The sequence below is a fragment of the Solanum pennellii genome, chromosome 6 (assembly GCF_001406875.1).
Source record: "Solanum pennellii chromosome 6, SPENNV200".
In the NCBI taxonomy this organism is placed as follows: domain Eukaryota; kingdom Viridiplantae; phylum Streptophyta; class Magnoliopsida; order Solanales; family Solanaceae; genus Solanum; species Solanum pennellii.
The window spans coordinates 56,695,435-56,709,063 of NC_028642.1; the positions used below are offsets into that span (position 1 = coordinate 56,695,435).

The 13,629-nt window shown below is 32.3% G+C and overlaps 2 protein-coding genes across 3 annotated transcripts in view; both read right to left on the minus strand.

Moving 5' to 3' along the window:
* LOC107023560 (mRNA-decapping enzyme-like protein) overlaps window positions 1-3,242 on the minus strand; it is an 8,571-nt gene extending 5,329 nt beyond the window's left edge. Inside the window, exons 1-5 of the mRNA XM_015224285.2 lie at window positions 2,928-3,242; window positions 2,791-2,831; window positions 2,031-2,080; window positions 810-954; window positions 47-103 (exon numbers count right to left, since the gene is read on the minus strand). Coding sequence (XP_015079771.1) covers window positions 47-103; window positions 810-954; window positions 2,031-2,080; window positions 2,791-2,831; window positions 2,928-3,086 — 452 coding nt within the window. The 5' untranslated portion in view covers window positions 3,087-3,242. The remainder of the gene's footprint in view (window positions 1-46; window positions 104-809; window positions 955-2,030; window positions 2,081-2,790; window positions 2,832-2,927) is intronic.
* Window positions 3,243-4,670: 1,428 nt separating this feature from the next.
* LOC107023456 (OTU domain-containing protein 5-like) overlaps window positions 4,671-13,629 on the minus strand; it is a 17,221-nt gene continuing 8,262 nt past the window's right edge. For both annotated transcript variants that reach the window (XM_027917777.1, XM_015224149.2), the window contains 6 exons: window positions 6,956-7,033; window positions 6,118-6,196; window positions 5,850-5,995; window positions 5,523-5,588; window positions 5,252-5,429; window positions 4,671-5,168 (listed from right to left, as the gene is read on the minus strand). In XM_027917777.1, coding sequence (XP_027773578.1) covers window positions 4,951-5,168; window positions 5,252-5,429; window positions 5,523-5,588; window positions 5,850-5,995; window positions 6,118-6,196; window positions 6,956-7,033 — 765 coding nt within the window. In that variant the 3' untranslated portion in view covers window positions 4,671-4,950. The remainder of the gene's footprint in view (window positions 5,169-5,251; window positions 5,430-5,522; window positions 5,589-5,849; window positions 5,996-6,117; window positions 6,197-6,955; window positions 7,034-13,629) is intronic.

Genomic DNA, 13,629 nt, shown 5'->3' on the forward strand with positions numbered 1-13,629 from the left:
GGGGGGGGGGGGGGTATCTAAATTTCAGTTAGCATAAATTATATACCTCTTTGTCAATGGAACTTTTGACTTGGTAGGCACCTTGGAATATGCACCGAGTATCCTGAAAACCAGTAAACACTAAATTGATTGACAAGTTTAAAAGTTGATCAACAAAGAGAAAACATCGAAGATATGTTTGTATTCAGTGTGGTAGAAAGGTACTCCTTTGATCCCTTTGTTTCTCATTAAGCTGGCCGAACAATTCCCTAAACTAGGATCTGTTGGAAGTGCTGATTTGCATCAGTAGGCACCAACCGTCTGAATTCTCACTTCCACAATCTTCATTAATAAATCAATAAATATTACGTACTACAGTTCCTTCAGAGAATCAAGTAGGGCTCTAAAATATTTTAAAACTAATTTCCTGAAACTAAGCTAGGCCTAGTAGACACTAGCTTATACACCAGATTGTTTATAAGTTCGCAAAAACTGTGTTTCCACTATATCTAAAAATCATCAACTAACAAATATTCAAACATATGTATTCCCCAAATCAAATAAACAAAGGAGAACCTGCACTGAGCAAGTTCAAATTGGAGAAATATGATAACTTATGAACCCCATCGAATCACAATGAAGTATAAGTACCAGAAATAAAGTACTCTTCAAGATCTCAAAGGCATGACCAACTGAATCCGACAAATTTAACTGCTTTGTTTTCTAGAATTAACACCCTACATGGAACCAAAAAGTTTACCCATGCCAAAACAGGAAAGAGAAGGGGAGGAAAGGAATCATTTCTGGAGAGAGAAACTGTGAAAGATTACCTGTCAAAGAGATTTGCAACTTCTTCACATTCACGCTGATTATAAAACCATATCCCATTAACTTCTTGGGAAGCATTTCGATACAACAAATATGGAAGCTGGATCTCATATTCAAAATCTCCCAACAGATCCTCCACCAAATTATCTGCTCACCAGAATAAACACTTTTTAAGGCACAGTAATTGATCAAATGTACTCACACAGAAGGAAAACTCACAAACTCCCTATTGCAACTTTCAGTAAATATGGCAATTCATATGACAAGCTTTAAACATCAAATTTACTAAGATACATGCACCATTTCTGTTAAGTTTTTTATTTGTTATTTTTAGACGTGTACCCCCACGATATCTTTTCATAACAGGAAGTTCTTTGAATTTGGAACAGGAAAATGTAAAAAGGATATTTGTTTTCTTTCTTTTTAAATAAATCAGAATGAGTACTCAATCTCGTGCAGTCCTCGTTTATTAAATGATAATTGCATTGAGAAGTAACTTCCAGTTGCCAAATTATACTATTCAGACAGGGTTTTAGAAATTTTAAACTAATTGATCAACATGCAGGCCAGAAATTTTATTTAGAATATGAGTGACTTCAGGTATCCAATTTTATTAAAAGAGAACTTCTTTTCCTGCTATTGGTGCGAGCGGTAAGAAGTTTTGGTCTTAAATCAATCCAGGGCATCATTTAATTCTTGTAACACGACTAAGCATACCACACGACCAGACAAGGTACTCCTGTGCCTCATAGAAGGCATCTGTCTTTCAAGTTCTAAGATGGCTCCTCTTATTCAATGGTAGTCCAACTGCATTCTTCTCTGCTTTTTATTTGATTTCCATTTTGTGGATCTATGCTGACAGCCATTAAAATAAGGGAAATGCTAACCTTCATATTAGAAGTTTAGAACTTCACATCTGAGTAAAACAAGAGATTGATCCAAATGCTAAGGCTGATTTTATGGGTGTATCTACCCTGGTACTTATTGTTAAAGGATTCTTAACAAAAAAGGAAAGTTACATTGTTGTAATGCATAAAGGTTATAAACCTGATGAATAGTATTGCTTGAGGTCTCCACATCAAATAGTCAATCATGTATATGCTTCAATTTTATGAACATTTTTCAGCAGCAAAAAGGTAAGGTTACATTCAAATCCGTTGAACATAAAAGCAAGCCAAGAGATATTGTGTTTATAGTCTTTATTTGAAAGCAGATGAACTGACCTGTATTTCGGCGGTTCATAACAATAAACTGAAACCGAGGTTGAGAACTCCTGTAAGACCCGCTAAAAAGTAATTATCACAAAAGAAAGAAGTACAGGGATCAAAATTAAAACTTAAAACATATATTCCAGTAAAGATGAGTTTTTTAAGTATTAAGGCCAGGTCACTGTTTTCATCAAATTCCAAGAACAAGTGAAGGAAGATACGCAAAAACATGAACCTCCTCCATGTTAGCTTCCCAAAGCTTATCTAACCACAAAGTCGGATAAAAGAAGAAGGTTATAATAAGTTAACAGACAGCATCAACATAGTTTTACTACGAGGGAACGATTAAGCCCAGACACAGATGAAGGAAGAGGGTTACAGGAACTAAAGCAGACTCCAACTATACATGGAGCTACTGTTTATAACATTTGGATTGCCAGGAATCAAAAGATTTTTCGAGGACAAAGTGTAAGTAGAGAGTTTATGATACAGCATGTGCAAAATATAATAAGGGAGAGATTACAGTTGTTTAGATACTCGAAATATGGTAGGAGGAGTGGATACTTGATCTATTCTTTATGTAATTAGGCTTTGCTTTGAGGCTCACTAGACTTAACAATCTGAAAAGAGGTTGAGTCTATGGGTGCTCTTTACTTGTACTTGAATTTGTTTTGGTGGTATGGTCAAATATTTCACGGATTACCCAAAAAAAAAACTAGAAACTGAGATTTAGTTGATTTGATTATATCAAAATTAAAAATTTTAAAAAGATCACCTCTTGACAACAAATAGAGATCCTTCGATATCCTTCCGACTCTGCACGACAATTCAATTACGAATTAGACTAACAATTACTATGTGAATACAAAAGTATGAACCACTAAAAAGAATAAAATCGGTAAGATTTGATACCCATTGACTGTTATCAATACTGAATTCGTACAAGGTAACATGAGCAGCAGTGATGAGGATTTCTTCAATGAAAGGATCAATTCTCTGAAGAACCGTCAAGTTTAGCAGCTTCGTGCTGTTCTGGTCCAGATTCGGCATCAATTTCCCGTTTTGCGACATTATTGCACCGAATCTGAGAACGGCAAGTTGCTGTAAGCTGAGACCCAACTTCGACTATCACAGAAACCCTAGAAATGCTCCAAATTGAAGGAAGCCCAGTTTCCTTTTTTTTGGCTCTATATATATCTGATGGGAGAGATGATGAACAGGGGATAGATACATCACACTTTAATTTAGTTTTCAAAAAAATAAAAAAAGTTTTTTTTTTCTTTTTTATGTAAATAAAATTATTTTTTATTAGTTTTACTTTGCAAATATTTACCGAAATTTATTACCTCTATTTCTTTTTAATTGTCACATTATAAATTACTAAGTTAAATTATATTAATCTGATATTTTTAAGATAAAAAATCTAGTTATTTAGAAACTATATAAAAAATACAATGATTCTTTTAATATGAAAAAATGCATCTTTATAATATTACACAATTTTTAACTCACAAAGAAAAAATTGTGACAAATAAAAATGAACAGAAAAAGTACTTTTTCCATTCACTTTTATTTGTTATTTATTTCTAAAAATATTTACCATGTTTAACTTAGCATTAATGAGTACCATTCTCCAATTTTTTTGAAAAACTAATACTTTCTCCGTCTAGTTTTAACTGTCATGTTGTATTTTTTTAAAGGTAAACTTAACTAATTTTAAAATTTAATTGGATTACACTAATTCAATATTTTAAATAAAAAATTTAGATATTCAAAAAGTATTATAAAATTACATTTTTTACATATCAATATGATGAAAAAATATATCGTAAAATGTTAGTCTAAATTCTTATCGTTTGACTCTAAAAAAAGAAAGAAAACTATGACAATAAAAAATAGACGGATGGATTATTAAACATCATTTAATAGGAATAATGTGGTAAATGTTCCCCATCAATAATTGTTTTTTTAATAGCGTGTCAAATTTTAACAGTTACAAGTAAAAGTAAAGTAGGAAATAATATGTATAGCAACGTTTTAAAGACGGGACGTGAAGCGAAACAGTTTATGCAGCACAGGGCGAGACATAAACCTCATGAAACGAGACATCAATCTTATAAATTTACGGGGCGTAGGTCTCATAAATATTCAATTTTATAATTTTATTACTAAGAAAATAAACAAAAGTTAAACTTTCAATCATTTTACAAGTAAAATTTACAGTAATAAATAACCTATAATATATATACATTACTAACCAATAATGAAAAAAAAATTAGAATTACTATTTGAAAAATATTATTATCTATGATAAAAAAAATATAATTTAAAGCAAAAAAGAACACCCAAATCCAAGTTTACAGGACTAGTGATTTTACGTTTTAAACTTACGCCCCAAATTTTAAAACTTACGCCCTATAAATTACATCCTCAATTTACGCCACAAGACTTGCCTAAAAATGTTATTGAAAACGCTGATTTCATGAGCAGACATACATTATTGGTTAATGAAAGTAAAAAATCAACTTTTAATTTCTTTAAAAAAAAAAATCGTTGCAGCAGTGTATATTAGTAAAGTTAGGAGTATATTTTTTGCTCCATTTAAAGATGTCAAAAATTTATTCTCAAATTAACATGAATTATAACGTGTAGATGAACTACAAAATACTTGGGTCATTTCATGTACTTAGAAATGTCCAAAAAAAATTATCCTCAAATTTTAAGCAAAAGCCTTGTTCTTGCCCAACTTATATGGCATTACTCGCATACACAAGCAGCAACAATAGTAATACAATCTCAGAGCCTGACTTAGAAACATTAGAATAATCCATATAAGATAGTACGTACTCTTCAGAAGACAACCGAACACAAAGCAAATGCTTATACTAGAAAAAAACACGACAGACTAATCCACACAGCTCTTTTCTCAGTTTCCTCATTCAGTTGCTTTTCCTTTGCGCCTGCTGCTACAGCTGGTTTCTATGAGGTAACAAACCATGGAATCCACATCATCGCCGAATATGCTATAAGCCTCAATCACTCGTGGATAGCTGAAACCCATCGATAGCATAACCTGGATGCAGTCGTTAAAGGCAGAATCTGGCGAACTCAGCTCTTGCCCAGCTTCCTGCCGTTTCTCACTTCCTGATGACCCTGTGATTCGATGTTGAAATTTCAAACCACCAAATTCACGGATCTTGTATCAATAGAAGGGAAAAATGTAAGATCACACTCACTAGTTCCTGAAGATGATGGTTCAGCACCGGATGTGGAAGATTCTCGACGACCAAGCTGTTGCCGGAACTTGTTATCATGCGCAATATACTCAGCCCTAGAAGCTTCAATCACCATCCGTTCCATCTCCTTTTCAGTGAGCTCAACATCTGAGTAGAAGCGTCCTTCAGCAAGAAGCGCCTGAAATTGGACCATTTAGCCAACTAAAATATCCACATGAAAGCCAAGTATACGGGGATCATTCAAATGAAATAGAACTTATAGGTACTTAACGTTATCAATCTGTTGGTCCTGTTGAGCTTTAATTGCAGCTTTTACATTATCCTTATCGACGTTTTTCTGCAAGAAAATAAAAACATATATACATGAAACTAATTGATAGGTTGGTGAAGAAAGAACATTATCATATTTCACAGACTACTGAAATGACAGTAAGAAAGTATATAAAGAGAATAATTTCAACTGCATAACCTAAAGCACTATTGCTGTAGCAGATAACAGATTGATATCGTATTTCACGACCACTAGAATGACGGTTTAAGGAGACTACCAACTTATCTCCTTACAGATAACAGTTTGTTTGCAGATTAAAGAGTATACCCCTCGCAGAGAGCTAAACCCAAGTCCAGCACCAACTGATAATCGGCGAGGATCGACAAGGGAGTTGTAGTGATTTCCATGATGATAACTGAGACGGATAGGAGGGGTATCTGAGTTATAACTTCCATGGAACGTGTTCATTGGTTCTGCATCAGTAAGTTCCACAATTTAGTGCAAAAAGTCGACAGACACAAGTCTGCAAAATTGAGCATTACAATCACCAATCTTATTACAAAAAGAACAATCAAAAGTCAAAAAGATAATTTACCAATGCTATAAGAATATATATGGATAGGGCGATTATACATTTCAGATAATGCTTGGATCTCCACGTTGTTGCCGTAGACCTACAATCAAGTAATGAAAACATAACTCAAGTTATTCTAACAAGGAATTGAGAAACAAAGAAAGATATGCACACAGATGATAATCGATAAGCAAAACACGATCCACCAATGCGACAGATAGCAAAAGCTCTCAAAAGAAACGGATATTAATTTCGGTCCAAGAGAGTTCTTTAATCCAGCCTTTTGAAAATGAAGATGTCTAAGAAAAATCAAACAGAAGTGATTTGAAACGAAACCCCAGTGCAGGTACACTAAACCACTCCTTTATCCCTCAGAATGGAGAAAGAGAAGGGAAAAAGTAGACAATCATTCAAGACCAAAACGCAAAACTTAACCACCTTAACGTCAAAAGAAAGAAGAACCTGAAGATAATTGGAAATACAATGCATGAGTTAATCATATGCATTATAAAGAAACTAGCAAACAACTAACAGCAGAATGTAGATGTTAAGAGGTTCAAGCAGTATGAAAATATTGAACAAAAAACTATAGAGAAGTGAACTCATACAGCGCAACCACATTCTTTTCCACTGGGAAACCCCTAGCATTCACTCATGTCGGACTACACAGTAAAGAATAACACTAAAATTATCTCTGATGACAATCATCTACAAAATAGTATCATCTTGGCTAGTGCTTTCAAGTTCAAATAACAATTTTACAGATGTGTGTAACAAGTGCTCCAATTCTGCTTGCGACTTAAGACAGAAGCAGCAAAAGGATTCAGATAGATAATTGCTGAATAATCACATGATATACCTTGTCTCTCCTTTTCCTCTTGCAATAGGATGTGAATCCTTCAGTTATAAACTGGGAGAAGTGGTCTCTTTCGCGCTCCTACAAAAAAAATATGCTAAATATATAAATAAAGATGCAGCAAAATAAGTTATAAGGCGGTGCAAAAAGACATATAAATGATAAAGATACTGATGAACCAACTTATACATGATAAAACTCTAGCTGAGTGATCAGACATGATGATGGTCATAATATTCTTGTATTTTCTCCAGTAAGTTATCGGCATCAAGGGAACATGAGGATACAAAATTATGCATCAAGCACGTAACATTTAAGCAAAAAATTTCGACACCGACATGTTAAATGCAAGAAGCCGACATGATGAAATGGAAACCAAACAATAACAATATGCACATGTACCACCCATCCCCTACATCTTCCATCACCCCTGCACCCACAAAAAGAGGCATAGGGTGTGTCTGGGAGAAGGACGATGCCTTTCATGGAAAATGCTTACCCAGAAATAATGGATTTCTTATTTATTTTCTTGTGTTGGCCTTTTTGGTATAGAAGCAAAAAAATAAAGAATCATTCTATCATCCTAGAAGCACTATTTTGTATACAATCTAGAAAGATACTATCGGCATGAGGGCGATGGTGGTAGGGGTGAGGCTACATAGAGGGGTGAAGATAAGATGGGGAGGACACACAGTGGCATACACACATTTTTTTGTAAGCAACGTCGGCATTTTAAAGTAAATTTATAAATGAATGATATAACAACATTATATTGACAAAAACTATTTAAAGCATACTAATAAAACATAAATCAAATGGACTACTACAACTCATTAATTCCGTTTTGGACAAGCAATTGAACTTGTATAACAGGATATCAATTTTATATTAGTTCAACTGGTTTGTATTCTCTTAATTTGACTAGGAATTGGAGGTTGAGGTTTGAATCTCTACATGTACTTTTATCTGAAAAGACCCCAAAAAAATAAAACCTAAATTTGGGCTTTGAGGATTAAACTCGGCCACACTTCAGAGAATGACTGTTCGACCCCCGCAGTAAACCAACGAGCCTAGGAAAATCACTTGTTCAAGTTGTGTCATAAATATTATTTCTACTTATATTCTGATTTTTTCAGATTCTTATATATATATATATATATTACTTAAAAGTTTTGATGAAGCAGTGTCGATCGACACCCCTTGACATATGTTGGGTCGCCCCTAGGATACATATCAATATGAAATGACACTTGAGGGACTTGTTCTCCCTACTTCCACTAGGAAAGTCACTTTCCTCATTTGTAAGAACTTGTTTTCCTAGGGAAAATGTTCTCCACGAACATGGAAAATTGGACCTCCATACCAAACACAACAATATGAACTTAAGCCTCTTTGTTTTTCTTAGCACTACAACTATAATATAATTTTCAAAATTTAACCCCAATTTTCCTAGGTGAGGTTTGATACCTAAAATAACTGCAGACAGGGACCCTCAATTTCTAAGATACATGGACTGTGGACTTCCTTCCACTAGAGTCTAGACCATTAAAACAGCGGAAACGGTTACATATTACTCAACATACCACCAAAAGAAATAGGAAGAAAAGGCAAACATAGAGTCTGGTGCAAAGCTCAGAATCCTCTTAACCATTAACGCATCCCTATTACCACAAAGTAACCCCAAAAAGTAAAACCCAAAGCTCATCCTTGACCCTTGCTTCAGGAAGAATCGTACCCAGACCACTCAAAAGGATAAGTATAAGGGGGTTATTTTAATGATAAAAGAAAGCTAATTGCTCCAGGTATAATATAGAAAGAAGTCGAGGAACAAGTCATGAGAATTATCATTGAGAATAAGCCCGTCAAAGAATTCTAGTGGTGAATAAACTAGCAACAACCAGTAAAATGAAACTAGTTGTCCCTTTTTTTCTTGGGATAAACATTCCTTTGCATTCTAATCAGTCAATTAATCAAATAATCAAGACCATCCCAATTATATATACCGACTATATGAATTCACAATATTCATTTTGCTCTATTCAGGAAGCCATGTGATGGGAACGTCTATCGAATTTTAGAATACACTAGAATGCCATTGTAGCACATGCCAAGATGAACTCGTCCAATAGATTTAATGTTTAAAGAGTTCACCGAAGGCAAATTTTGAGACGGGTGGTCAACCAACTATAATCCTAATCCTCTAGGTTCTACAAAACAATTTTCTGCCATAGATGGTTTTGTCAAATTCAACCTTACCAGTTTCAAAAAAAAAAAGATGGTTTTGTCAAATTTACTTGATATTTTCAAATATTTTATCATGGATTCCAATCGCTAACTGAAATGTAATTCAATTATTAACTGATGTTTTCAATATTATCTTTACAGAATAGATATAAGGACCAGACTCACTCTCTCCTGAGATCTGAAAGAAAACCCTCTCTTAAATGTATGGGAGTGGCTATAAGATGGGATGATGGAAATTTCATGTCTATACCTATTTATTATTTATTTTTCTCAGGAAACAAATATTACATATGTCTATACATGGTTATAAGATTCTCTCACCAAATCTACAACACAGCTTTGCGCAAGTGCAGGTGACTTCGACTTGAACAGTTACCGGACTCGATGAAGATTTAGAGGACAAGCTATGGGTTCACATGTGGGTACCCATAAGCATTTACCAGGACCTTGTATATGTACTAAGAAACACACTAAATATCTATGAATATAAATTGTAAACCCAGTAATTATTACATATTATAACTAGAGATTTTGTTTGAAACCATAAACATCAGTCCTGGATCGATCCACACCTTTGACAGAACTCTACTCTCAACTCTCAAAATACACCATTAAATTTTTATTTTTTTTATTAAGTAGGATGTTTTAGTACTTGCATCAAGTAGATGCAAAGAGTACAAAAGTAGGAGTGTTGGCTTCATACATGATGTTATGCTTGAACCAGGGAGCTAACCAAAAAACCCAAAAATAAATACACCACTAAAAATATTATGCAAAAACCATATAATGAAAATTTGTAGCACCAGTCGAGGGAAAGAAGTTACTTCAGTTCAGATAAAAAAGATATGCAACATAGGACATCTCAGCATTCCAAGAACCTACTACATATAGACATATAGGAAACCAATCTGGCTCTCAAATTAACAGATGTGTATTTGATTATGGTAGATGCTATGTACTCTACTTTGTTCTGTCAGTGCTCTCTTTCTATCCTCAATTGTACCAGGCCATTGTCACCCACATTTTACAATTAAAAATCAACAAGCAGAGACCCAATTAAACTGGTGACCCTTTATTGTAAAACCAAGAGGATAGCTTCATCTCCCCATCTAATAGCATGTTAAAAGAACACATTTCTAAATGAAACCAAAATTAAGTGACAGCCAGTTTTTCCAGAAATAAAATCTGCTGCTCAAAACGACTAAACAGGTCGTTACAGGTTTGCCCTAGAATTGTCAATTTTTTGTTGATTTATTTGGTAGTGATATTTTTTGTTAGAAGTTTCTTTATATATAAAATTGAAAAACACTTAACCATAATTTAAAATTGAAGTAGATGTAGAGAAATGAATTTTAGAAATGTAATTTTATCTCAGACATATTTGTAAGAATACGGTTTAATTGTAAAAGGCTTTATATTTAATTATTTCTTGATTATTTAAAAATCAATTTTTATTCTATGATTATTAAAATCATGCATTTACTTTTATTTTATCCTCTATTTATGTATATGTTTCAATAAAATTTTGAATTCATGAACATTTCTAAATTAATTTTCATTCTACGTAGGAAATTTAAATTAATATTTAAAAGGTCCTATTACAATAAATTGTTATTTATATGTTGAATCACAGTTGAATTTGACTTTAGGGATGAATTTAAAGTTTTAATTTTTAACTTTAACTTGTTAATATTCAATTAAATTTAAAATCAGTTATATATCAATTAAGATGGATACATCATTTATTGTGAATTTGGCAAGTAAGTAATAATGTCACTCAACTTAAAGAATACTTGGGAAATGGCAACAGATACAAATGATTGAAATAAGCAATTTTTAACTTTTTAGTATAAATTTTAGTATGCCTAAATTAATCAATAAGTACAAATTAAAAATTACACATATGCATGATAACTTTGCTTTCATGTTTCTTTATAAGCTATCTGTCAAATGGTTATAAGTTAAAAAGGAAAATATTTACATATAGCCACTTAAAAATAATTAATTATTTTTTATAGCTATAGTTTGATAATTACAATTTGTAGATGAGCGAGACTGAGAAAAAGAGGAGAGAGGCAAGAGAGAGGGGGAAAAGAGTGGGAGAAAGTTGAATTGTATATGTATATTGGTTAGATTATTGTATATTATATATATGTACTTGTATATATGGCAAGAGAGATTGGGAGAGAGAGGAGAGAGGCGAGTGAGACAGGGAGAGGAAGGAGAGAGGCGAGCGATATCCAGAGAGAGAGAGAGGAGAGAGGTGAGCAAGAGAGGGCACAGAGTGGGAGAGAGGTGAATTGTATATGTATATAATTGTATATTATACATATGCATTTGTATATATGACAAGCGAGATTGGGAGAGGGAGGGGAGAGGCAAGCGAGATTGAGAGAGGCGAGCGAGAGAGTGTAGAGAGTGGGAGAGAAGTGAATTGTATATGTATATAGGTTAAACAATTGTATATTATACATATGTATTTGTATATTTTGGCGAATTATACATACGCAACCGTGACTAATTATACAAACTCGAAGTCAGGCCACATAATTAATATATAATGTTAGTCGCGAATTATAATTATAGCAAACTATAATTATAATAAATAATTAAATAATACTCTTATAAATTTGCTTAGCTGCGTAATTTTTCTTTACAGTATAAGTGTGCACTTTCTCCCTCGTATGAGATCTCTTTTTTCTTTCTCTTTTTTTCTTAATAATCAAAGTGAAGTGTACCAAGCATGTCTAAATATCACTGTTACATTAAAATTTTACAAATTATCAAGTTATTTGCAATTATAATAATATGGACACTTTAATATAATTAAAAAGGAATTAGTAACTCAAACTAATAATTAATTTATCTATAATGAATTAAATGATAATTTACGCTAAGAAGATTCTTCAATGCAATTACTTATGTACACCATAACTATTATTAAAGTGATTTCTTAAAACTCTAATTCTAAGAGAGGAAAGAGTTTATCATTCGGATAATACTAAAATACTACGTGGAAAAATTTACATATATATAATGTTGTCAATTCATTCAAAAAGTTGATCAACATTTTCATATATTCTTAACATATAACTATTTAAGACTAAGTCACAATACTTTCACTTCAATCTTATGTTGAATTTGAATTCTTCAAATGAAGATCCTCTTGTTTATAATGAGTATTTTCTTTATTCAATTTTTGTTATATAAACAATGCAAAGAAATAACTCATCGAAAAAAAATTTAATTTGTTACCTGAAAGCCATGAAGCATAACTAAAATTTCTTAGGATGATTCTCCTTCAAAAATAAAATCACATAAAATAATGTAAGTATTGTGTTTTGTATTTATAAATAGAGAAAACAAAGAAGAAAAAGTTACACTCTAAAATTGATAATCAATTTTGAATTCAGAAATTTCAATTTAAAGTCTAAGTTCAAAAAATGCACCCAAGTTAGTTTTGCTTTTATCTTGGACCCACGTTGCTTTTTAATTTTCCCCTAATTTTTTCATATGAAACTATAAAATGTGATTAAAAAAACTGTAAAGAAAATAAAATTCATGATTTGTCCAATGTAATATAGATCTTGATTAATGTTTTAAATAGTCAATTTTCTTAAAACAATAATCTTATTCTAATCAATTGTCTATAATTTAGGAACCATTACATATAGAGTCCGTACTTATTAAACTATTCAGTTTTATTTTTATTTTTATTATTTTTATTTTTAAATTCAAATTAATAAAACATTGACTAATTTTTAATTTTAGGAAAAAAATAAACATTGAATTATTAAGTTGACTACTCTTTTTTATTTTTTATTTTGGGTTAGTATTAGATACATATTTAAAGTATTTTTAAATTGTTTTTAAAATTTTAAAATTAATTAATTTTTGTGGTGCTGACACATGTCACTTTTACTTCTCTTATTATATACCGATAGATTCAAAACTAGCATTTATCGTATCTAGGGCATCTCCAACCATGTATTTTGTTTTACTCTCTAAATATAGAGTTTTTTAAATTTTTTTTCCAGACAACTTCAATTCAATTTGTCACGACCCAAAACGAGTCGTGAGTGACACCCGTACTTAACCTCTTAAGTGGGCTAACCAACCAATTTAACCTAACTTACAAAATACAAGCATAACGCGGAAACTCAAATGTTAATAAATATCATTTCCCAAAACCTGAAAGTCATCACAACAAGGACACCCAATCTCTAATTACTAAGTCTAAGAGTATCAAAGACACCAAAATAAATGAATAAAATGGTATGTGTCCGAAAGTATAGGACATCATGTCATGACCGAAAGAATCCAACACGAGCATGAATGAATAGCTCACCCTGGAACTTGACATGCGGGAGGCTGGCTAGAGTTGAGGAAAATCTGAAGTCATAGGTACACTCGCTGCATTTCATAAAAGGAAA